General features: G+C 48.2%; 1 protein-coding gene across 2 annotated transcripts in view; it reads right to left on the minus strand.

Annotated features, from left to right (window-relative positions):
• Positions 1-268: 268 nt before the first annotated feature.
• The window catches only part of SEC31B (SEC31 homolog B, COPII coat complex component), a 64,513-nt gene continuing 39,256 nt past the window's right edge, over positions 269-25,525 (minus strand). For both annotated transcript variants that reach the window (XM_019556042.1, XM_019556043.1), the window contains exons 14-26: positions 17,243-17,351; positions 16,675-16,853; positions 15,808-15,934; positions 14,506-14,651; positions 13,038-13,208; positions 12,236-12,418; positions 11,683-11,902; positions 11,082-11,417; positions 6,859-6,914; positions 5,751-5,897; positions 5,252-5,368; positions 3,028-3,099; positions 269-2,193 (exon numbers count right to left, since the gene is read on the minus strand). In XM_019556042.1, coding sequence (XP_019411587.1) covers positions 2,014-2,193; positions 3,028-3,099; positions 5,252-5,368; positions 5,751-5,897; positions 6,859-6,914; positions 11,082-11,417; positions 11,683-11,902; positions 12,236-12,418; positions 13,038-13,208; positions 14,506-14,651; positions 15,808-15,934; positions 16,675-16,853; positions 17,243-17,351 — 2,043 coding nt within the window. In that variant the 3' untranslated portion in view covers positions 269-2,013. The remainder of the gene's footprint in view (positions 2,194-3,027; positions 3,100-5,251; positions 5,369-5,750; positions 5,898-6,858; positions 6,915-11,081; positions 11,418-11,682; positions 11,903-12,235; positions 12,419-13,037; positions 13,209-14,505; positions 14,652-15,807; positions 15,935-16,674; positions 16,854-17,242; positions 17,352-25,525) is intronic.

Consider the following 25,525-nt stretch of genomic DNA (forward strand, 5'->3'; position numbering starts at 1 on the left):
CTGAGTTCACACTAGGGCCAAGTCCATGTGTCAGTGCAAAACATCTGGAGCAGAGGGCTGTTTGAATTGCTAGTGTTCTGTACCAGAATCAGCACCCACATGGAGTCAGTATCTATCCTTTGGCCCTGAAGATGGCAATATATCCCAAGGAAGCACAGCACCTTATCCCAGGGTAAGTTGCAGCTGCCACAAATAGGATTTCTCTGTATCAGGGGCGAGGTGAGGTAATCCAAGCTGTGGCAGCCTGGCCTGAGAATGAAGACACAGGTTTCACAAAAAGCAGCTTTATTTCACCATTCATTAGTATGTCAGTGCATCAAACCGCAGCAATAGAAACATCAGAAGATGGCAGCAACGAGGCACTTTGTGCTGACATGAGAGAGGTGGGGGAGGGGGCAGGGAGACCCCTTTCCAAGTCTCAAGGCAGATCACGCTGATTCAGCAGGAGCAGCTTTGCACCCAGACAGCATCACAATGTGCATCCTGACCAGAGAAGGCAGGAGGCCCTCTGAGTCCAAATGGCAGGCAAGAAGGTAGGAGATTTCCCTCTGCTGGGGCAGGCCTGCCTAGGGGGTTATACTGCTTGAGCTGAGAATTCACACAGTGCTGAAGGACAAACTGCGAGTAGGGGAGGACATTTCATAATGAAGTCACCTGCACAGAGATGGTGGGTGGGAGGAAGCTCCTAGACCCAAACAAACGTCAGCATGAAATGGGCAGATGTGTGCCCTGGAATCCAATGTGTCCTCCACACACCAGCTCCAAATGCTTCACTGTTCCCCGAGTACCCTCAAAGCAGCCTGGTCACGGGCTCTGGAGCAGATGGAACCATTCCCTGAAGCAGGTGCCCACTCTCTGCTGTGCCAACAGGCCTTGCGGTACTACGTAGGAACATCTCCAGGACTTAGTGGGAACAGACCTGCAGTGCTCCACCCACCCTCCCTTTACCCTTAGCTTGGAACAGAGGGTCCTAGAATGAGGCGCAAGTTACTCAGATCAGGCTATGGGATTGACACCAGCCATGGTGTCCAAATCCCCAAATCAGGTTTGAAATCCCAGCCAAGGGGCTTTCAGACCATGGCTACTGACAAGCCAGTGGTGCTACTTGGCACACGGTGCCATGTGCCAAGACAGTTTAGTTTCAGGGTCAAATGCATCATGCCACAACGCTCTGGAAGGGAGTATGTGCATCGAACATGTAGCTGCCCACTCTCAGGGATACAGTCATCCCAAGATGAGGGGAGAGCCATGAACAACCCTTGACATGAGGCATAAGGGCTTGTGTTGCCTCAGCCATGGAAACAAGAACCACATTTTGCACAGGAAGAGGAAGCAAAGGCAGAGCCAACTCAGAATGGCCTGGCATCATCTCCTGTTGAACCATCTCATAGTGGCAAAGGACCAGGGAAAAGAGAAAGCTTTTGGGACAGGAGAGCAAGTGGGGGGGGGGGCAGTGAGTCTGAGGAGTGGTAGCACAGGCAGCATGAGATGAGACAGAATACAGGCCCTGGGTCTTCAGCTCAGGAAGCAAAGGTGTGGTTGTGTGTGTCACTTCCCTACCACCAAAGGGATGTCTATACCCAGAGCAGGAGGGGAGAATCCTTAGCCTGTGCAGGTACCTGTCCCATATAGCAGTCTCCGACTGAAAAGCACCTGCAGCAATAGCTTCTGCCCTACAAAGAGTCTCATCTCTGTACTAGGGGTGAGGAGAGAAGCAGGAGGCTCAGAGCTGCTTGAAAAGGTTCTCAGTGTAACCTTGGTGACTTGAAATCAAGATATAGACCAGGAAGAGCACCAAGATAAGCAGATGTTGGGGAGTGGGGGAAGAAGACAGAGAGAAAGAGACCAGCTATACAGGCCTATCATGGCCCTGGTACTGTCACAGACAAGCTCCTCATGAACTGCAGCTTGCGGGTGAGTCCACAACCCTGTACACAGATCAGCAGGACAGCTGGGAGATTACACCTAGTGTGGCCTCCATGATGACAGCCCATCATAGCTCCTGGCTGGGTTTTACACATTCAGCTTGCTGGCGATGGTCATGAGAACCTTCAGGATGGGCATAAAACCGGACACCTCACTGAAGCTGCTGCTGCTCACCACCTGGGTGTGGACTGCAAGGCCCTGCTGGTAGTTCCGTGCCTCCACACAGCAAGCTATGTCATGAAGCCCCATCAGGATGTGTGGGGAGAGCTGGAGGAGAGGAAACAGACACTGTCAGCAGGCTCAGACTAACACTAGCTCCCTCTACTCCTGGTTTGTGCTCCCTCCCCGACCCACAGTAACCAAAGCATCTGACAAGCACCTCCAGTTGGAGAAAGGCTTTGCTCTGTGGTGGAGCCTGAAGGTTCTTCCCCAGCCTCTTCAGAAGACACTGGGGAACTTCATCCACATGGCAGCAGCAAGGAGTAAAATTAACTCTCCCTGCTGAGTTAACAGGGAAAAAAAATCTAGGTCCTGTCCAATAAGATGGGTAAAACCAGTGACACTGGCTTATTAACTGAGGAGTTAATGCTACAGGATCTCCAACACTCTGGACCAAGATCAGTCCCAAACCATCCTGGGGACCACCATTCACTTTTACCATCACACTGAACAGAAAATTATATAAAGGCATGTGGGGGCAGCTGCTTACTTTCCACTACATCCACGGCCTCACCAACCTCATCCTGGGAACCTCTAGGTTAATATATTCTAGAGGAAAGAGACCATAGGAAACTAAACTCACCCCATGTAGTAATGACCATCTTGCCCCACCAACAGATACCAACTCATGGGTCACATGTACCAGACTGTATACCAGACTTGATACAAGTGGGTATGGTGTTGGAGGAAGGGGACACATGAATTTGGTTTCAGAGATGGGATGAAAGAGAGTTAAGGGTCATGGCTCCTAAGAGGGTCATCACCTCCCAGCTCTTCAGAGGGCACACCTCTGTGCAGTGGACAATGCAAGCACAAGCACATTTGGTGTGGGGAAGGGCCTGGACCCTGCTCAGCATCAGGGCTGGGGGCTTGACTGCTTACCGCCTGCTCTCGGAGTTTCTCATACAAACACTCCAACCGCTGCATTGCATCCTCCAGCTTCCTTTTGGTTTTCTGAAGCAAAGAAATAGTCATCATTGGCTTTGGCAGGGTTCAAGGCCCCACTAGATTCACGGTGCCACATCTCACCCCAATGTTTTCCTCTCCCCAGGCTGCCTTACAGAGGGACTGCATCTCAAACTCTACTAGAAACAGTTGTGGCTTGGATGGTATCACACTATGTACACTCCTCTCCATTTGATACCACCTGCCAAAGACTCTGCCTTCTCCATGACAAATGCCTGAGCTGACTGGCTTGCACCTCTGCATTTCAACGCCCTCTGCAATGCAAGCATCACATCCCAGGCTACACAGGCCAGAGCTGTCTGAGAAGCTCAAGAAATCATCCAACAGGGCTGACTGTAAGGCTGGAGTGGCAAACAGCTTGGACAACCAAGCTTACACCAGTGTAAAACAGTAGCAAATAGTTGACAAGGACTGGGGTACTTTACCTACTCCAGTGGAGAACTACTCCTGAATCAGGGGGAAAACTCTACTAGTACTAATTAACCTGGTTTAAGTACCATCTGTCCATGCCCACTGTGGGAGAGCTGTTTGCTAAAGACAAACAAGTCATTTCCTACTTCTCTGATGCCTTGTGGTAAGATACTGTATTAGCCACCTACTGCTACCTTGGGACAGCTGCATGCCTATTCCTGATCCCAGAATAATTGACATCTGAGATTTACATTGGTTTTCTATACCAGGATCAGTCTCTGTCTGCCCATGCCCAGATGCCATCTCAGCCTTACTAGTCCAAGAACTGCCCTTTTTGGGCTTCTTGAGTAGAAGATCTAGCCCCATCCTGTTCTGACCCCTTCTCTCACTCTGGAAAGCTGTGAGGGAAACAAAACAGCCCCCAGTCATGGCCTAGGTAAGGGGTAGGCCAAATCCAGCCCACCAGGCTATTCTATCTGGCCCACAGGGCCCCAAAAAATTAGTAAATTAATATCGATTTGTTCCTGGCTGCTTGTTAAAGATGCCAGGACCCAGGGGCAGTAGGACCCAGGGGGAGCCAGCAGGACCAAGAAGCCCAGCCCTACCCCACCTCCAGTGATTTCCCTGACTTCCTGCCCCCACACTGCTCCAGCACCATGTGGACCCAGGCTGCATCACAGGACTGGGCAGCACAGGCCATACTGGTACCCTGGGGCCAGGAGCAGGAGGGATGTGTGTGTAGGCAGGGGCAGAGTGTATGTGTTCTCATAGGGTGAGTCTTACATGCACACCCCACCCATATGCATGCATCATACTTCACCTTGCACTGCCATACACGCAGATCCCCATACCTCCTCACACACCCCAGCCACTCTCCCCCAACACAGCTCCCCACAAACTCCATACCCACCCACACACCACATATCCACACGCACACCCACATGTTCCCTTGCCCCCCCACACCCACAGTTCCCCACAAACCTATACTCGCCTCCCAACAATATACAAGATCAAGGCTTCATTTTAAGCTATTGTGCAATCATCTTTATGTACACTACACAAACACATGTAAATCAGGACAAAATCAATTTTGAAATCAAATTAATGAACGCTGTAGATGTTTTCTTTTAGAATATAAATTTGATATTTTTCTGGTTCCGAGATGGCAAAGCCCCTGGCTGAAAGGAGTACTTCTCAGGGTAAGGGGAGGGACTTCTGGTGGCAAAGGTCAGGGGTTAGGAGGCAGGACTTCTGGTCACAAGATGGCAACCAGGGGGTGGGGCACCTGTTAAAGGGCGGGGCTACTCATGCAGCCCTTGACAGCTTGTCCAAACTCAGTAAGCAGTCTTCTGCCTGAAATAATTGCCCGCCCCTTGCCTAGGTGGTGGGGATATCTGCTCTGCACAAGCTTTCCCCTGTCAGACCTGCTGACAGTGCTTGGCTTTTTCCTTTTTTTCAAGACAGACAGCAAGGGGCAGGGCCAAGTGCCCTTCAGAATGACAATGGGATGCAGGAGAGACGACTTAAGAGAATGAATCTCTAAAGCACAAGGCTGACAGCCATGTTGAAACTTTCAAGAGAAGAGAGCCAGATACTAATCTACAGGGACAGAGAAGACAATGGCAGAGCTGGAAAGAGATCCCATACCACCCCAACCCTTTCCTTATCTACAGCACCTACTGAGGGACAGGGGAAGGGAAGAGGGGAAGCAGCTGTAAACTCAACTCACAGGGTCTGTGGCAACTGCAGAGCAGCGCTGTACCAGTCCTTCAAAGGTGGTTTTCAGCCCCTGGTGCTCTGGGGGCACCTCTTTTCTCTCGATCCTTTCCACAGGCAGCTGGTGAAACTGGAAGCAAGAAGCAGTGGGAGTGCACAAGCTGAGGACAGACAAGTCCTCCACTCAGCTGGGGGAAGTGAAAAACAAGGGGCACACTGGTTCCTCTGGCAATATGTGAGAACAACTTGAAAGCATTAGTAGCCCATCACCTCTGAGCTTTTTTTGGATTCAAAGCCCCAGTGAGGCTGTTGGCCTCTGGGGTAGCTTGATTCTGGTCAGGGTCACTGCTTCCTACCCACTCAGCAGTTTGCCACGAGGCTGCCATATTCTACCTGAGCTCTAGAGAGAGCTTTGAGAGAGGAGAGGCAGCTAGGGGCCCAGAAATCCCCAAAGGATAAGGATCTCCAAACCCCAGTGTGGAGTCTGGCAGGAGAAGAATGCCTTGGGTTACCTGCATGCTGCCTTCTTTGGGTGCTCCTGGGGGTGCCTGGCCTGACTCCCGGGATCTGGGGTTCTGGGGCTGGAGCACTCGTGGCTCAGCAGGGAGGTTCATTACTGGAGCTGTGATGGGAGCTGGTGGAGTGAACTTCTCTGGCAACTAACGGTGAAAAGAAAGATACAGGGAGAGAAAATTCAATGCTGTAAAAACTCCATGCCTAGAGGCCCAGCAGTTGGTTGCAATTTCCTCCTGCCAAACTCATCAACATCCTTTTCCGGCATTCATTTTAACTGGAGAGTTTCCAGAACGATCCCCAAGTTGGGCCGTATAACACCTCTCACCTACTTCCACCCAGCGGATCAGAGCATGAGGTACTCCTGGCACGTCCCAGTGCCTACACCCAGCACCCAAGGCCACCGGGACAAATCCTCTTGGACTTGCCAAAATTGCTCAATCAAACAGCTGTGCTGCACCAGTAAGTGTTGCCCCTCAGAAAGCTGCCTCGGGTCCGCGGTGGCATGAGTCATGAATGCAGAGATTAGCAGCAGGAAAGTGCCTGACAGAACAAGTGTCGTGGGACTTTTCCTGACAAGGGAGGTTGGTGGGGGAGAGAAGAGCCTCCTGAAAACACTTCACTCGGCCTCTGCTAAGCCAGAGTCTCCAAACAGATTTTCTCCAACTAGGCTGGATCAAAAGGAGAAGGCTTTAACGAGAAACTAATCCAGCAGTAGTGAGCACGGCCTAGAGCAGGCTCCCAGCAACCCTGCCAGGAGTCTACTCCAAGCTAAAACAGAAAGCAGAAGGGGAAAGAGACAGGGGGATGGGTGGGTGGGGGGAGCTCTTTACTACATCTGCCAGTAGGAGGCAACAATGGAAATAGTGGAGACATGGTTTGCTGCAGTGGACCTCACCTGGCTGGTCCTTTTGGAGGAGCCATAGCAAAGAATCACATAGGAGGACTAACTGGCTGAAGAAAAGCTCAAAGCTACTCGAGTTGCAGCTTTGTCCAGCAGAAGGGAGAGTATGGGGGTTTGCTAGGGTACTGCCTGTGGGGAGCCTACAACAGCAGTATCCTGGTTAAGAATCACCACTCTAGCAGATACCTTGACTAAGCTGTTACCTTTTTCTTCTGAAGGCCTCCTCTTAGTGCAGAAGGATCATTCCAAGATTCCTGAGCTGGAGACAAAGAATAAGACACGGGCATGAAATCCATATAAGAAGTCCAATGTGGTGGTTCTCAACTCCTTTCATTATACAGACCATTCAGGAAGCTGGAAAGTCCCCAGTGCTGAACCACCTTCCCCTCCCAACTTCCATGGCTTGTTTCTCAACATTTCATGGAAAGGCTTTTTGACTAGCTTTCATTCCAGGGGTGGTGGTCTGAGAACCCACCTCCCCAAGGTGTATTCCTTTCCTTCTGGAATTACACTGTCTGGCACAGGAAGCACATGCACAAGCTGTGGGTTGCCTCTGTTTAAGGGATACTAAGTTTGATGCTACTGGTGCAAGCAAAGCACTTCTGCAATTGTCTGTAGCTTCCCAAGTTCTGCACTGGGTGATGAATTCTATGGCTGAACTCAAGCCACATATCGTGTAGGGCTTCCAAGAACTCAGGGGCTCAGGCTTCCCACACAATTAGAGAAAGGACTGTTCTGCTTTATAAGCCAAAGCTACATGGCTCCAGGAGACAGGGATTCTCCCCATCCCTGAAAGGAGTGCCTCACACAGGCAGTCCATAGCACTGAGGAATACAGGAAGCTGGGTGGGAGGCAGATACCAGGGAATGAAACTTTCTCCTACTGATAATAGGTTCCCAACCACCCCTTGGGTAAAAGGTTTCCTGGATGACAACCAGAAGATAGTTTTCACTTTATAATTTTTTGGAGGCTAAGGCTGTTCTTGGACACTATCACACAGTGCCTGACTGGAGCCCCCTGGCACTATTATAACATAGGTCACAGCAGCACCACCCTTAACTTAGCCTTGCCAGGTGGAAAAGATAGTGCAAGTGCAGCATTATTTTACACTGTGATAGTCTAAGGCCTGCTGGAGTCTTAAAAGAACCGAGGACTGAATGACTGAACCTGAACTGTCATAGGCTAGTATTTATTCACACAAGCCATGGGAGAAGGACACAAAGGTGATTATTATTTTAATGATCTTTATTACTACACCAGCTAAATACTTCTGCAGCCTTCTCTCCCATGTGTCTGCAATGATCACTCTCTTAAGGGCTTAATTAAGTCAGTAATTATGCACAGCCCTCAAGAGGCTGTGTCCTAGAACTGTGCTATTTCAGTGGTCTAGCAGGCTCTGGCATTGCTCCAGGGATTTAGGCCTATGTAACTCAGTCCCCACCTGAATACCCCTCCATTTGGCAACCATGCATGTGTGGGGGAGGTGGAGATGACGACAGGATGATACCCTGGTTGCCTTACTTTTGCTCCAGCTGCTTTGGAAAAACTAAAAAGTGCCCAGGATGAGGACCCTCTAATTTGTGAGGCACACACACTGATGCGTGCAAGACCCCTCCGCCTGTTGCTGAGCTGCTCTGACAGCAACTAAGATACCTCCAAACGACTGGCCGGGTCTCTCAAGCACAAGCCACTGGGCAGGATTCAGGATTGCTGGGGGTATCTCTCCCTGGCATGCCCCAATGATTCCTTCTCACCTTAAAAAATACTTTTAAAATAGATCTATGAAAAAAAGGAAGGCAGCAATAAATAATCCCAACCACAGAAATCAGGAAAAGACTCTTAAGAAAGCCTGGGCTGATCTGTATGTGTCCTATTCCCATTAATGTTAACAGGAGTTAACCGTTTGCCCAGGGAAGCAAGTATAATTCTGGACCTGATGCATGCCCCCTTCAGCCCAAATACCAGAGTTGCCAGGCAGAGGGAGCATCTCAAAGGAAACAGATCACAAACTCCCTGCTGGAATCAAGCTGTTTTTCACAGGAAGTCACTGGAGTTCTCTGTGCCTTTGCCAAAGGGACAGACTAGAAAGCCTCTGCACACATAGTACTGCCCCAAACTACTCAGCTTCCATTCCACACAAATGCTGGGGTTCCTAGACAGGCCAAAACTCACACTGCTCAGCAGAGCTGTTGAGTATGGGGGGGCCCTGAGGGCCCTGGCTCCCCTCAGGAAGAGGGCTGTCCCCTGAAATGCATAAAACTTTCCATATGTCCATCATCTTAGACACCCCCCGGCAAAAATAATAGTCAGCATCTATGCTGTTGAGCTTCAGAGACTGGCAGAAGGGATTTAGTGCAAGCAGAAGCCACTGTGTATAAGAGACCCTCAACAACACAGATCTTTTCTCTCCCATGAGTGAAGACAGAAGAGCTGCATTCTCCCCCTTAGGAAACTTCAAATATAGAGACCAGCACAAAGTGGTATCTCTGGCACTGTCCGACTTCTCGCCAGCAGACTGTCTGGGATCAAAATCCAGGCCCTGCTCTCAAAGCAGGTAGAGGAACCTACCCCCCCTCTGTGCCATTCCCTGTAACACCCATCCATTGGCTGGTAGCAGGGGAGCTTGCCAGCAACTAGAAGCTACAACCACAAGGGCTTTCCAGTACATATCCCCACCTCAGTGGCCACACTGATGTACCCCAGCCAAGGCAAGACTAGGCCTGCAAAAAGCCTTAGGTCAGATGAAGGGAGAACAAGTTGGGAATATCAATCCACTAGGTGTGTTCCAGGGTTTCTGACCCAAAGAAGGATGCTGACATCAGCTTTGAAGGAGAAGCGGCTGCTTCCCAATTGTACTGGCCAAACAGATGCCAGGGTGGTGAAATGAGACACAGCCAGAATGTTCCAAACCCTCCAGGGCTCATCAGCAGCTGCATTAGGACTGAAACCTCACAGTCATCCCAATGAACGCTCCAGTTTACCAGTCCCCAGTGGGGGCAAGTATTTGCATTGCTATGCCTCAGCTCCTGGAAAAGCACATTTACAAGTTCCTGGACGTAAAAGGAACACAACAAACAGCAACAAGCGCGTGCGTGCACACATGCACACACACACACCACACACACATATCTAGATATATCATGTTTCACTCAAAGCAGCACCAGTACAGCAGCTGCTCTTTGTACTACCTGCATGATCCAAGTAGGGATCTAGCCAGGGGAAGAAACCTGAAAATCAAGGCAGGTTGTAGTCAGAGTCACTATCACCAGCTTCTTTGACTTCACCAGTAACACTGCAATGGCATACACAGATTTTCATAGATTTCATAGACACTGGGGCTGGAAGGGACCTCGGGAGATCATCGAGTCCAGATGATTTCAGATGGCTCAGTCTAGCCTGACCTAGGCAGTCAAGGGTATAAGCCCAGCCTTCACATAGTTGCACATGGCTATATTTGTCTGTTTCAGTCAACACTTAAAGTGATTCCTTTGTTTTCAGAGTAAATTTGGTTTGAGAAGCACTGGACTATAGGTGCATCCACCTTCTCTACAGTATAGCAGTCAGCCATGACCTACCAGGACTGCATTTGCAAAGGAATCTCCACGAACTGGATAATTTCTATAAAGCTAAGGACTAACAAGCACCACCTTTGATGGCATACTGTGAAATGGGGATACTTGTCTGCCAGGATTTTAGACCAAGGCCACCAACTCATCCTTGTAGGCCAAAAGGTGACAATGACTTCACATCACTAGCAAGTTAGGTTGGATTCAGACCAGTATTTCAGCCATGAAGGGCTCAGTTAGTTATGAATCTTATCCATAGAGCCTGGGAAGTTCTGAAACAGATTTCTAGCTCAAGAGCCTGTTGGCAGTGGGAAGCAAGAGCTGAAGCACAGTAGAAAGCAGTTTTTAATCATGAACTCCCAGTAATAGGGGCCTTCTTCCTTAGGGAGACAAACTCATTACACTCCTAGCATTTCCAGAACATCAGGTCTCAGGTATGAACAGGCAGCATCTCAGGAACACTGGGCCTAAGGAAACCAGTTCATTAACCCAACATGGGCAGCACTGATTGAGGGATTCGTGGGAACAGAGTGACCCTCAGAAGACTCATTCTAATTAAGTACAGTGCCCTCCATGTATGCACATCCTAGATAAGTGCATGATTTGCTTAACAGAACAAATACAACACAGGTTCCATTTCACTGCCCATTGCTCACACTACAGCTAACTTCAGTCATCTGTACATTGCTGAACTGCATAAACTGTTATGCCCATATCATCCTTTACACCCAATGCCTCCTTTCTCTGCAACTGGACTCCAGATAGCTGAATGATAATGGGCACCAGAAATGGTCAAGGGGAAGCAGCCAATATAGGGTCTTATTGGCAGCCCTCAAGTGATTGTGCTGGAAAATACTCACCTGTGGGAGGTGGAGGGATGCTGGCAGCTGCAAGAGGCTTGGCGGATGGAGCCCCAGGGCCTCCTTGAGGATAACCCATCCCTGTAGAACAGTTGAAAGGGGTTGGAGAGAAAGCTCCAGGAGGGGGGCCTGGTGTGGGCAGAGGACAACTTGCAGGAAGCTGCACAGGATGCTGAGAAGGAACTGAGGCTGGAGTGAAGATGGCAGATCCAATGGGTGGGAGACCAGGGGATGCCCTGGGCACAGACTGTCTTGAAATAGGAGGCTGACTGGGAAAAGCAGGTGGTCCAGCAAGCCTGGGCCCTGGCAGGCTAAACGGCTGAGGTTGGGACAGTGCTGAAACCAAGACAAAGAGCATTAGCTGTAGAATGTGTGCATCCCACCCTTCATCTCACTGTGTAAGCACAGTCCCCTTCCTTCTTGCCTTCCCCTGGGGAGCCTGCCCATCACCAGACAATACCAGGCTAATTATGCCTGGGATTTCCCTCCACCATAAGCATGCTCACTTGATGAGCAACTCCTCCTATAAACTTAATGGGGGCCTCTGCCAGAGTTCCTCATTTGAGGATGCTTTTATAGGTTACATCCTTAGACTACTCACCAGGTCCTGAAACTGTTGCTGGGGCCAAGCCTGAGGTGTATGGTGGGTATGTAGACCGGACTCCTGGCCTGGAGTAAACGTTGGTGGAGGGACTGCTGCTGGCAGGAGGCGGCCCAGCTGGGAGAGGAGTCACAGGCATTGCTGGGACTGGCTGAGGTGTGAAGGGGGGAGGGATTGATGGAGCTGATGCTGGAGGGGTGAATGATGACTGGTAGATAAGCTGCAATAAAATGAACACAACATGCTGTAAGGCCTATCAGCCCCACCTTCCCTGTCCTAGAAAAGAGGTTGATTTGGGTATTTCTGCAATGATACTAGATAAGAGCTCAGGTGCTACTGTTCTCTTACTCACCTGCCAATCAGCCCTTGATTTCATCATGGGAATTGACTTTTGACTAATGCACGCTATACTGCAAGCTTGCTGCTACTAGAGCCAGTAACCTTATGATGTTCAGAAGCATCTATTGTCCACTTCAGCCTTCTGTAGATGTCTCTCCCCCTTTTCCCAGAGCTTTTACTGCCTAGGTAGTGGTCACTTGAGTTTGGGGCTTACCTTTTCTGGATGTCTGGGAGCTGGTTTGTGAACTGGGCCTTGAGGAACAGAGCTGCTCTTGGCTGTTGGAGATGGAACTGCCCCTATGTGGACATGTGTATAGGGGAAAGGAGGAGGCTGCTGGTCACCCACACTCTCCCCCTGGGCATGAAAGAGTCTGTCTCGGAGCTGCTGGATCAGGAGCTGAAACAATAAGGCCAAGAGGAATAATTTGAGACCCTCAGAAAGATTTAGAAGAGGATTCAGAAATGCCATGGTCCACCAAGTAGAATTCACTGGTAGTGACAGAAAGCCTTCGTAATCAATATGCAGCACCTAACAAAGGCTCCAGAGGGCTTATGAGGAACTACAAGCCTCAGGATCCTGGACACCACTATGACCTCCATTGACAGAGCTCTCTGATACCTCAACAAGCCTTTCCCCCCCACAAGTTGGCCACTGTTAACATTCTCCCTTCCAACAAAACGGATCAGCCCTTCATCCTCACATCTCTATGCTTGTCTCAACATAGCGACTAGCTTTTAGTTAGACAAGAAATGAGTGGATCTTCCCCTGAGACGCTGTTGATAACACTGTACTGCTGATCAGTAGATCACAAGACAGTAAAGTTCCAGCCCCTTCCTCTACACGCCACAAGCGACCGAGGCAAGCTATGTGTTCTAGAAAAGCTAAAAACTTCACCCTGAAATGACAGATTCCATTACCATTTGGGCTATCTAGACTCCTGATTTATAGTGAAGTACCAGATCCCAACTGTCAAGTTTCTACCCCTCGCCTCAAATCCTATCCATTTTTCACATACCTCAGAGCTGTTAGGAAGATAGCTCATTGCAGCTGCCAAGCAACCCTGTGATGCCAAGAGGTTGGCATATTGTGTTAATTGCTCCGCTACGACAGATCCTGGTGCAGGCCCTGCAATTCCACGGAGAGTCTCAATGGACCTGCTGAGCACCATCACCTTCTCAACCAGGTCCTGAAGGGGCAGGATGAAGAGAAAATGCTTGTCAAATTCATCACTGAGAACAAGATTTGCTATGCTAACCTCCCTAGTCAGAAACACAATCAGCCTAGCAGTTTTTGCCCAGAAGTCAGCATGAGGGAGAAAAGGAAAGTTTCTCTAAGCCAGATATGAACAGAAATGACTTCATTCAACAACAAAGACTATTACTGAGGAGCCTTCCCCACAGAGCTGGAAACAAAAGCATCTTGGTTGGGGAGGGGGGTGGGGACAAGAACCAAAAAACAAAACCAAGAAGTTAAGTTTCATGGTAAGAAAATAGCACAAAATAGCAACAAGGACATTGTAACCTGAAAATAGCCTCTCCAACAGACATTCCATAGGCAGCTTCCAAGATACAATTACGTGAGGAAACAGGTTAAAATCTGTTCTAAGGTGGCTTCCTGATGGAGGCCACTACCACAAAAGCAAACGAAAGACTGGCCTGCTTCAGCTATTAAAATATTCAGTCAGTTCACTGGAAATAAAGACTGGGTCCATGGAAGCACAAGTATAGTTCTGGTTTTCACTGAAAGTTGCTTTTCTCCAATTGAAAACATAACCAGAAGAGGCATTCAGGACACTTTTTAGCTGCTGTTTACTATCAGTGGGAAAATAAGATGGGGGAGAAGGTTTGGGGGCCTTTTAGGTAAGGAGTATTATACATTATTGCTTCTCGGCCTCTTGAAGGCTCAGATAGTGCCTTACCAGAGGAGGTGCCTCACTCACTGTGAAAGCCCAAAGACACATTGAAAGGTAACCATCCTAGCCACAGTAGGAAGGATGGCTTAATGCACTAGGACAATGGGCTAGGACTTGGAAGACCCAGGTTAAAGAAGCTCGGGCACTGACTTCCTGTCCTTCAGGACATCATGGGTAGATAGGGGTAAGGTCCTCTCTACTGCACAAGGTATGCTGAGAAGATGAAATGCAGAGCTGCTCAGAGAACAGGGTGAGGAGTACTAGATAAACTTATCGCCACCAAAACACAGCCATGCAAATTCTACAGCACCAGACCCTGTCCTGATCAAGGAGGCGCAGAAGGATCCAGGTCATCTAAACAAAACAAGTTGTTGGAGCTTAACAGCACAAATCTCTGTCAGCTGCAAACCTACAAACTAGTCTAGGAGACATTAACTTCTGCAACTGGAAGCAGCACAGTTGGTGAAACTAGAGTTAAAGGTGCACCCTCTCTTTTATGGGGTCATGCAAACAGATTCTGGATGGCAGACTAGCTTATGGTGGCCTCATGTCCATACTGTAGAACCTGTACCTGCAGACCAAGGGGTGACGAAGTCTCATGGTATTTTACCCAGCAGTCCACCAACCTCTCCACATTGCCTGATGAGATGTAGCAGAGGCAGGCTTCATTGGACAGTGCCCCATTGCCTTCTGACTCCAGACGGGCACCCAACATGTCTAAAGGGAATAGGAACAGGCATAATTTCCACGTACTCCCATCTGGCCAGCTCATTCTCCCATCCTTCACTCAGTAATCTTACTACAGCTTTGCAAACTGCTATAGTCCCAGCTCAGGAGCTTGCATACAGAGCCAACTCTGGATTTGCTGCGGAGCGGCTGTTGTCATGAAGGATCTCGAGAGCCAAGCACCAAGCTAAAATTAAACAGCCAGGATTGATCAGAGAAAGAAAACCACTTGAAAGGAACTGAGAAAGAACAAAAAATTCCAGCCCCATCTCCACTCAAGAGGTCCAGACATCCTCCAGCAATTGCAAAAGTTTATACCATAAGAGCTTCCTGCCCGAAAGCAAGTTGCCCCATAGCTCTCAACAACTAACATACCCGAAGAACAAGTGATAGGCTAGAAATATGGAGAACATCCTCCAGTGCAATAATGACATGGCACCTTTACAAGGTACCACAGCCTTTAGAGTTCTGCCCAGCAGTGTTTTATGCATCTCAAGTGATGGCACTTCAACTACACAACAATGCTCAGGCATTTGAGTACTGGTCATTGGCCAGTTGCTAGCAAACAGTCTGGATCGCTTTATATATACTCTGTTAGATCAGGCCTGGCTACTTACATTCCCCAGAATGGTTAATTTCTGGGTAAATTTAGTTTTTAAGGGGCTATAAAAGGAAAATGACTCACTCCTTGCCACACTCAGCTTCTGGATTTAGAAAAAGAAGTGAGGACTACGGCAAGTAGGAAGAATCACTTAGGTGGGGTGAACTCTTCTGACCTCCTCCTCCCTCCACCCCACATGGAGCTCTAATTCCCTCCCAGAAGCCACCTACTCTGTTGCTCTTACGTCTTTCTAATCCATTGTTGTAGGGATCAGGAGATGACCTATCCTCATTCCATGCTAGGATTCTGCTCCGCCACAGAGTACCTAGAATTCACTTTTCCTCCTTTTACCCTTCCAGCCTTATTCTGTTGTACACTTCCATTTACCCCAATGATTGGTCACATGCTCATTTGTGATGCACCATCCCGCCTGGAATTCCCCTGGTTCTAAGATATGCCTCCTCTCCCTAAGCTTCATTTGCTTTTCTCTGTAAAGGATCTGGAGAAGCTCTAATTGATCATATCAAAATGAATTACACTCCATACCACAGAGCTGGGCGTAGTCCTCACACTTGGAGTATGTTAGCAAGATGGCCAGTGCCTCCTTCCAGCTCTGCAGGTCACATGTGCAAACTACATCATGCCAATTCTGCTGCACAATGGAGGCAAGAAGCTGTAAAGGAAGCAAAAAGCCCACCAGTCACCAGTTAAGACCAGCAGGTGCAGATATACTGCTTGCCTATACAGAGACCTGAAAAAACACAAAGACCAAGCCTGCACCTGGGTAAATGGAGGCACATATTTATGCCTGCAGCATTCATATCACTATAACATTCTCTTGGTCACCCATAGTAGCCTACCTCCAGCAGTAGTCAATACTCAGTGCTTCAGAAGGTGAAAACACTGTATCAATGCACCTAAATTGTTATATACAACACAGTCACTGAAACAGGAGGAGAACTAGTCTTGCAGCAATCAGCTTATGCCTTGCAGCATACAGTTTGATAACCTCTGAAGTTATGAGTTAGGAATCACTGTGGGTCTGTTATTGTAGATGGATTTTGGAAAGAGTTGGCTATTTTTTTACTGCAACTTCCTGAGGTAAGTAATACCAGCAGATGTACACAAGACATAAAGCAGGGAACAAACCCCACAACTGTAAGCAGAATGTATCTGGCTGACAGCAAGGTTTGCAAAGGTATCCTGAGCACAGAGTAAAGATCTAGATAAAAAGGAGGTTAGATGCACAAAGCCCTTGTTTACCATGTCAACCTCCTACCCCCTGCAAATGTAAACACGTGCACAATGGAACAAGTAAACCTACCCAGAAACAGTATGCATTAGCCTGCCCTATGCACACCTAGTCCCTCTCCCATCCAACTACTCACTGGATGTACTGTGCCAGGTACTTACCAGAGAAACCTTGGATTTCCGTTTGGCAAAATAGCGCTTCTGGGTCTCCCTGAGCAGTTTCTCCCCTCCAGCAATAGCTAGGATAATTGCATCAGCAAAGCGTTCAGCTCTCATGCACAGCTCCACAGCACCATCAAAATTCCCCACCAGGAGTGCCTGGCTGATCAGTCCATCTGTATCTGGAAAGGTGAGAAAGTAATGCATGGCAGCAGGCTATGGATAAGCATCTATGGCTCATCAGTCGCGACAGTTGCACTGAATCAGAGGCTGAGAACAACAGGTTCCACAGGCATTAGTTCTGTGATAACAGTGATCAGACTCTGGACCTTTCACCTCAAAAACTGCAGGGCTCCAGCACACACTAAAAGTCAACCTTCCATGGGAGGGTCATACCCTCTGTGGATCTCTTGCCAAAATAGGCAATGCACTCCATTGCCATGTACTGCCCAATATCACAAGCACCAAGGACATATTTGAGGATATGATAAAACAAGCCTGGTCTACGCATGTTCTGTGTATTACTTTCTAGGGCAGTTGCTGGCTCAAGATCATGTGGACCATATGGTACCTGTTGTGACAGAGATCTCCAAGGCACTTGTGTCCTGTGGGATGATGTTGTCAAAGAATGCTGAAGAGGATGAAGAAGCATCTGTGTCATCAGGAGAGCTTCTTGAGCACTGTGGAAAGCGAGCAGGATAGGCAGTTAAGCAACAAGCAGTAGACTCATCTGGCAATCAGAAAATTGCCCAACATCATACATGGGTTGAACAGTTAATCCTTCTGGCACTGAAACCAATATGATCCTGGCAATTTCAAGACCGCTACTGGAGGCCTGGCAAAGGAGCTGTACTGCTACCCAGTGTGTCCACACGTTGTACATAACAGAATGACCTTCAGGGAAGGTTAGCCGCAAAATAAGCGGGGGTAACTCTGATGAATAAGCAGTCACAGACCAACCACTGGCAGTACCACCAGGATGTGGTGGAGACAGCAAATGGCAATGCTTTCTCTCCTGAGAAGCCACATATATCTTTTGACGGTGCTGTGAAATGGCAAGTACAGTCACTACTATAATCAGCTTGCCCAGCCCCCAGTCACAGGTCTACAAGTCCTCAACAGGGGAAATGGCAGAAGAAGATTCAGAATCTAAACAGCTGCAAAGGTAGACAAAGTCTTTAGTGGAATGAGATCACCAGTTGTCTTGGCCTCCTTGCCATTGGATCCCATTCAGTCAAGAAACCATGTGGAAGATGATGCACAGCACCTTCTCCATGATAAAAGAAATCATGCACAGGTGTCTTCCATGAAAACAGCTTTCCCAGCACTTCTCAAGGCCTTTGGCAACCAGCTAGTGACAGTGGGAGAAAGACTGTGAGGTCTGGAACTTCATAGTCATGAACTAGCACAAAAGCAAGAGTTACCAGGTCATCTAGCACTTGGTTAAGGCAAGAGTGTGATTTGGCAGCTGTAACTGCAGCTGAGCAGGGGATCCACTTTGCTCACCTCACATGGAGAGGGGGCTAGAAAAGATGCAATAAACATAGCCTGTCTACCTTCTTCCTGACTGAATAATCACATCCACGGGGATCACCTTACCACAGTCAAAATCAACAAAGACACATGAGCAATTCTGAGACCTGGAACATCAGGATCCTCAGGAACATTGCATCAAAAGCCTTGCTAAAGTCAAGGTATAGTCTCCCACAACATTCTTGCAAACAAGTAAGGAAGTATGGGTTGAACGAATGGATTGAAAGGGGATAGAAAGCTGGCTGGATCATTGGGCTCAATGGGTAGTACTAAACAGCTTTATGTCTAGTTGGCAGCTGGCATCAAGTTGAGTGTTCCAGGGTTGGTTCTGGGGCTGGTTTTGTTCAATATCTTCATTACTGATCTGGAAGATGGGATGAAGTGCACCCTCAGCACATTGATGGATGGCGCCAAGCTGGGCAGGAGCATTAAATATACTGAAGGATAGCACTAGGATGCAGAGTGACCTCAACAAATTGGGGGATTGGGCCAAAAGAAATCTCATAATGTTCAGCAAGGACAAGTGCAAAGTCCTGCACTTAGGATGAAAGAATCCCATAAGCTGCTACAGGCCCGGGACCAACTGGTTAAGCAGCAGCTCTACAGAAAAGGACTTGGGGGTTACAGTGGATGAGTCAACAGTGTGCCTTCATTGCCAAGAAAGCTAGCAGCATACTGGGCTGCATTAGTGGGAGCATTGCCAGCAGATAAGGGAAGTAATTATTCCACTCTTCTGCACTGGTGAGGGCACATATGGAGTAATGTGTCCAATTTTGGGCCTCACACTACAGAAAGGATGAGGACAAGTTGGAAAGTTGGAGTGAGTCCAGTGGAGGGCAACGAAAATGGTTAGGGGCTGGGGCACATGACTTTTGAGAAGAAGCTAAAGGAACTGGGGGTAGAAGAGAAGACAGAGTGGGGATTTAGTAGTAGCCTTTAACTACCTGAAGGGGGTTCCAAAGAGGATGGAGCTAGACTGTTCTCAGTGGTAGCAGATGACACAAGAAGTAGCAACGGTCTTAAGTTGCAGCAAGGGAGTTTAGGTTGGATATTAGGAAAAAACTCTCTCGCTAGGAGGGTGGCGAAGCACTGGAACAGAGAGCCAACTACCTAGAGAGGTGGTAGAATCTGCATCCTTGGAGGTTTTTAAAGCCCAACTCAACAAAGCTATGGATGGAATGATCTAGCTGGGGCTGGTCCTGCTTTGAGCAGGGGGTTGGACTAGATGACCTTCTGAGTCCCTTCCAACCCTCATTTTCTATGATTCTATGACAATCTTAATAGTGAATGGTCAAAGTACTGCACCACAACCGTGGCTTGAGAATTCAAGCAATGCAACACTAACAGGTCTTGCACTGAACAAGACCTGGCAAAAGGGAGATGGGCAGCTAAAAGAACATGGAGGCAGCTACACCTTCTGGAAGGGTAAACAGAAACGAAAACACCAGCTTCAGGAAGTCAGTTTTGCCATCAAGAATGAACTCATAAACCAACTCAACAAGTTCCCTATAGGAATTAATGAGTGCCTCATGACTTTTTTTTAGTATGCAGGGAGTAAACGGAAAGCACAGAGAAGCATAGGACCCCTACTGAACAAGAAGGAGCAATTAGTGACAGATGGGGGTGGGGGACAAGGCTGAGCTATTCAGTGAGTTTTTTGCCTCAGTATTCTTGAACAGGGGTCACGATAAGTCTCCTAATGGGTTCTTAGGTGGGTATCAGAGGGACACCAGCCCACCAACTGTCAATGCTGACTTGGTGCAGTCACTTCAATGGACTAGATGTTTTTAAGTCAGCAGGCCTGGATAAGCTGCATCCGAGAGTACCAAAGGAATTGGCCAGTGTCATAGCAGAACCACTGGCACAGCTGTTTGAATGTTTGTGTTACTTGGGTCAGGTCCTGGAGGACTGGAAAAGGGCCAATGGGATCCCTATTTTCAAGAAGGGGAGGAAGGAGGATCTGAGTAATTATAGGTCAGTCAGTCTCACCTCCATCCTTGGAAAGGTTTTTGAAAAGATTATGAAGGATCGTATTTGTGAGAGTCAAGCAGGAAAAATAATGCAGAAGGGGAACCAGCATGGATTCATAGCAGGTAGATCATGCCTGACCAATCTGGTTTCGTTTTATGACAGGGTCACAAAATGCTTAGATGCAGGAGTTGAGGTGAATGTCGTTTTCTTGGCTTTTAGCAAGGCCTTCAATATGGCATCTCATCCTATGCTCATATATAAAGAGGCTATGACAGATGTTTACACGGTCCAGTGGGTGACAAACTGGCTTAGTGGTCACACCCAGAGAGTGATAGTAGATGGGTCGGTATCGACCTGGAAGGATGTGGGTAGTGGGGTCTTGCAGGATTCGGTCTTTGGACCTGTACTCTTCAATATCTTCATCAGATATTGGATGTGGGTGTGAAGCATACTCTGTCCAAGTTTGTGGATGATACTAAATTTGGGGTGAAGTGTATATTCCGAAGGGTAGGGAACAATTGCAGACAGACCTGGACAGGTTAGAAAAGTGGGCAGTACACAATAGGATGCAGTACAAGGATAAGTGCAGAGTGCTGCACCCAGGGTGTAAAAATATCCAGTGCACCTACTGGCTAGGAAGTGACCCTTTCAGCAGCACAGAAGTGGAAAGGGATCTTGGAGTCACGGCAGACTCCAAGATAAACACAAGTCGTCAGTGTGACAAAATCATCAGCAAAGCTAACCGCACTTTATCATGCATCAGCAGATGCAAGACAAACAGAACCAAAGAGGCAATATTTCTCCTCTATGAGGCACTGGTCAGACTGCACTTGGAGAATTGCGTCCAGTTTTGGGTGCTGTACTTCAAGAAGGATGTCGATAGACTTGAGAGAGTCCAGAGGAGGACCTCTTCCACCAGTACCTCAATAAAAAACTGGCAAATTCCAATCAATAAAAATGGGAGAATGCCAGCAGTGCTTGGGGTGCCTTCATGTCCACCATCAGCAGCACCTGCAAAGAGACACTGGGATTCTCTACAATCAAACATCAAGACTAGTTTGATGAGAATAGCCAGGAGATCCAATAGCTGATCAACCACAAGCCCAAAGCCTTTTGTGCTTGGCAGAAGGACATCAACTCCAAGCAAAAGAAACTGAATATCCAACAAACCAAAGCCAAGGTCCAAAGACCCATGATATGAAAACCAGATGGTGGGAAGACAAGGCAAAGGAAATTCAATATCTTGCTGACATTCAGGATATGCACATTTTTTTCAATGCTACCAAAGCCATCTATAATGCAAAGACTCAGGGATCAATCCCTTTGAGACAAAAATGGAGGAGACATGATCAAGGAAAGGGGAACCATCAACACCCATAAGAAGGAGTATTTTGAGCACATTCTCAAAAGAGACTTTGCTGTTGACTAAAGTGTTCTCAACTCCACCTGCAACACCCAGTCAGAGATGATCTCAGAATCCCTCCAACCCTTGATGAGGTGAGAAAACCAACAAGCAGATGAAGAACAACAAGGCATTTGGAGCGGACGGAATCCCCACCAAAATTACAGCTCCATGCCCTCATTTTAAGGGTTTGGAATAATAAGAAAATCTCAGGGATGCCATGATTGCGACAATCTTCAAGGAGACAAGCCTGACTGTGAAAATTACAGAGGGATCTCGCCTTGATGTCCATCACAGGAAAGATCATTGCAAGAATCCTCCTGCAACAGTCTCTTTCCACTTGCTGAAAAGCTTCTCCCAGAATCTCAATGTGGGTTTAAGGCATCAAGAGGAACCACTGACAATCTGCACAGTTTACCAGCCGCAGGAAAAGTGTTGGAAACAGTTAAACTTCTCTACATGGCCTTCTTTGACCTCATGAAAGCCTTCATATCTGTCAACCTAAATGCAATGTGAAGGATCCTTCTGAAGTACGGATGCCCACCAAAATTCATTACCAGAGATCCAGGCTTTCTGTTCACGATAGAAAAAATGCAGTAAAATGCAGATTTTTCTTATTTTAAAGAGAAAACCCCATATTTTCTCCTTTAAAGGAGAAAAAGCAGGCTTCTGCTTGCAGGCTGGCAGAGTTCCAGCCTACAATCGGCTGGGGGCAACGGGAGGGCAGTGAGGCAGGGGGCACCACGTGCATGTACACATTACATGGCCAGCAGACAGCCTGGAGTGCTGCTCCCACAGATCCCCATAGGTAAGTTGGGGAGGAGGGGGGAACTGAGGCCCCCAAAGTGGGAGTGAGTTGGACAGGGCTGGTGTGCAGGGCTTGGGGTCATTCAGCTGCAGGGCCCAGGAGGGGAGCGGGATAAAGCCATGTGCAGCTCATCCTGGGGGCAGAGGGGCTGGCTCTCCACCACTGTGCACGCTCCCGAGGGGGAGTACGGGAGGCACATGCCCCCCAGATTTGTGTGCAGAGTAGATACAGGCTGCCCACTTGTGGGCTCAGGCTCCCACCCTGCTGCCCTCCCTCCCAGGGCCAACTCCAAGCCAAAGCCAAGACCACCCTGACTTCAACCATCGAGCTCCAGTATATGTTGATGACACTGTAGTCTGTGATCACTCAGAAGCAGACCTTCAGGCAATCGTCAATGTCTTTACCAAGGCATACAAGAAAATGGGACTGATGTTTAACATTCAGAAGATGAAGGTCAATAAGCTCTTAATGTGCAGTCCCTAGCCCCAGTAATTCAGATTCACTGTAAGACTCTAAAGAATGCTGTGTATTTCCTGTACTTTGAAAACCATCTCTCACAGAAGACTGACACAGATGAAGAAATCCAGCATTGCCTCAAATTTTCAAGTACACCCTTTAGATGCCTGAGGAAATGGGCGTTCAAAGATTGTGACATCAAATACGAAACGAAGCTCATGGTTTATCAAGCAGTTGGGATCCCCACCTTACTGTACGAAGCTGAGATGCGGACAATGTACAAGAGACACCTCAAATCACTGGAGAAGTACTAGCAACGCTACCTGTGGAAGTTCCCTCAAATCAGGCGGGAAAACAGACTCACTAACATTAGTGTTCTTTCACAAACATCAACTTTGCTGGGCCAGCCAGGTCATCCAGATGTCCGACTCCAGACTCCCAAAGCAAATTTTCTTCTTCCAGCTCAGTCAAGGCACATGCTAAAGGAGGGCAGAGAAAGCGCTTCAAGGACATCCTTAAGGCCAACTTGAAAAAAAATTAAACATTGACATCAAGTTTTGGGAGACTGGAACTGCCCCAAATGGAGGAAGAGTCTCTTGCAAGGATCTTAGTACTTGGAAACCTTATACCAATAGGAGATGGAAAAGTAAGAGCAGCAAAAACAGCATGTTGTTGTGGACTGAATGGAGAATTTGGAGCCACCCACTGCTCACAAAAACATGTGCTCAAGTTGCAAAATAGTCTGTTGATCCCAGACTGGCCTTGTTTGCAGTCTTCAGACCCACTGATAAGACGTTCACGGAAGACAATCATCCTTGACTGTGAGGAACTGCAGAAGAATTCTGACTTGTTTACACATGAGTGTGTCCTGGCCAGCATAGGCCCAGCTACCCTTCCAGCCACACACAAAACCTGGAACTACACTAGTAAAACAGCCCTGGGCTGGCCCTCAGGGGCCACTCTCAGACCCACTGAGATTGAGGACTTGAAAGCAGCCTGAAAGGGAAGCCATCTGAGTAGCATCACCCAGTAGCATTTCTGGGTATGGGGCATGAGTGCAAGTGGGTGTGGGTGCAGTGTGCTCAGCAAAGACAAATCCCAAACAATGTATAATGAGCATTAATGCAGTGTAAACTGTCAAGGACAAGCTGTTCCCACATGAGTTATCAGACACCCTCAAATTGGCTTGCCCCATACCTTTTATATGGGAATCAAAGGGATTTGGCAAATGTTTCATATTCCAGGTAAACAAATGAAACGGTGGCCTGCCGACCATGGGCATAGTTAGTACACTGCCCTGTGTTTAAAGGCTTATCTAAATTCTGAAGCTGCTATTGCAATAGCAGTGCAGGCAAAACTAAAGCAGCAGAGCCCCCTAATGGAGATGTTCTATATAGCAGCAGAAGGGACTTGTTTTTTCTGTTGATTCAGTCCAGTGGTGATCAACTTTTTGGCCCAGAGAGTCAGATGAGTTCCTGATCCAGCACTGTTCCAATCGGGCCTGGCACTGCCCCCTCCTGACCCGACACAGCAGGTTGGGTCCCAGACTCATGATGCCACCCCTTCCCAACGCCCTCCTGCCAGGATTGGGTCCCAGGGACCCAGCATTATCTCCTCCCACCCACAGGCACTGGCCTCAGGAGTCCTGCACTGCCCACCACCTGCCAGGACTGGGTCCTGAGGACCCAGCACCACTCCCTCCCCCACCTCACATGCTGGGTTTAGGCCCAGTGCTGCCCCTGCCCACCCCTGTGTAATGGTAGAGGGTGCCCATCCAGGACACAGAGCCTGGGTTTCCCCATAGGTCCCAAAATTTGGCAGTGGTGGAGTGGTGCCACTGCCAAATTTGCAGGCCTGTGAGGAGGTCTGCAGGCAAAGACATGGCACCATGGGCTGGGGGTTGAACACCACTGGCTTAGCCACAGCACCTCCCCAAATAACAATCTCTGTTAATGGAAGACCCCTTTTGCCAGCAAGACTATGTGCTCACTTGGACAGGGAAGTTTGCTGGCACAGCTATATCAGTGCAGTCTTTTCACACTGTACCAGTTTCTGTAGGCAGGAATTTGTAGTGTCGTCCAGATCTAAATTTACAGAACACAGAACAAGTCTGCCCAATTCAGCGTCAAGGATTACAGAGCTGCGGCAAGGATTATGGGGGTGCTATTCTAGAACCCACCTGTGAATTACTATATCCATCCCAGCGGACACCCACTTGTCTCTTTGCCAATGTGCTATCACCATTGCAGCAAGATGCAATTACATAAGATGTCTGCTGAGAGTTTCAATAAAATTGTCCACAGGTTAATTATGTATCAGAATTTTCTTTAATAGGACCTTTCGTGTGGGCTGAACTCCCATGTGGTAACAGGAACTGAGGCACTATACTGTAGACAAGAATCACTGGTATTAAGTATGCAGCAATAAAAGAGCTGCTGACAGATTACAGGTAAGCCCCACAAGTGATCCTGATGGTACACAGACATTAAGCGCCCACTGTGATCAACAGCAGCTTACACAGGATCATACTGATGCTTCCTGTTCTACCAATAAAACAAGAGGCAGTGCCTGCCCTAAGGAATCTAAAAAAACTAATTATCAAGCACAAGGATTTACAAAAGGCCAATACATTTTAAGTGTCTGACTTGAGATGCTTTAAAGGAGCTTGGTTTGTGGAGCGTGGG

The sequence above is a fragment of the Crocodylus porosus genome, unplaced genomic scaffold, assembly GCF_001723895.1.
Source record: "Crocodylus porosus isolate Cpor-Errol unplaced genomic scaffold, CroPor_comp1, whole genome shotgun sequence".
NCBI lineage: Eukaryota > Metazoa > Chordata > Crocodylia > Crocodylidae > Crocodylus > Crocodylus porosus.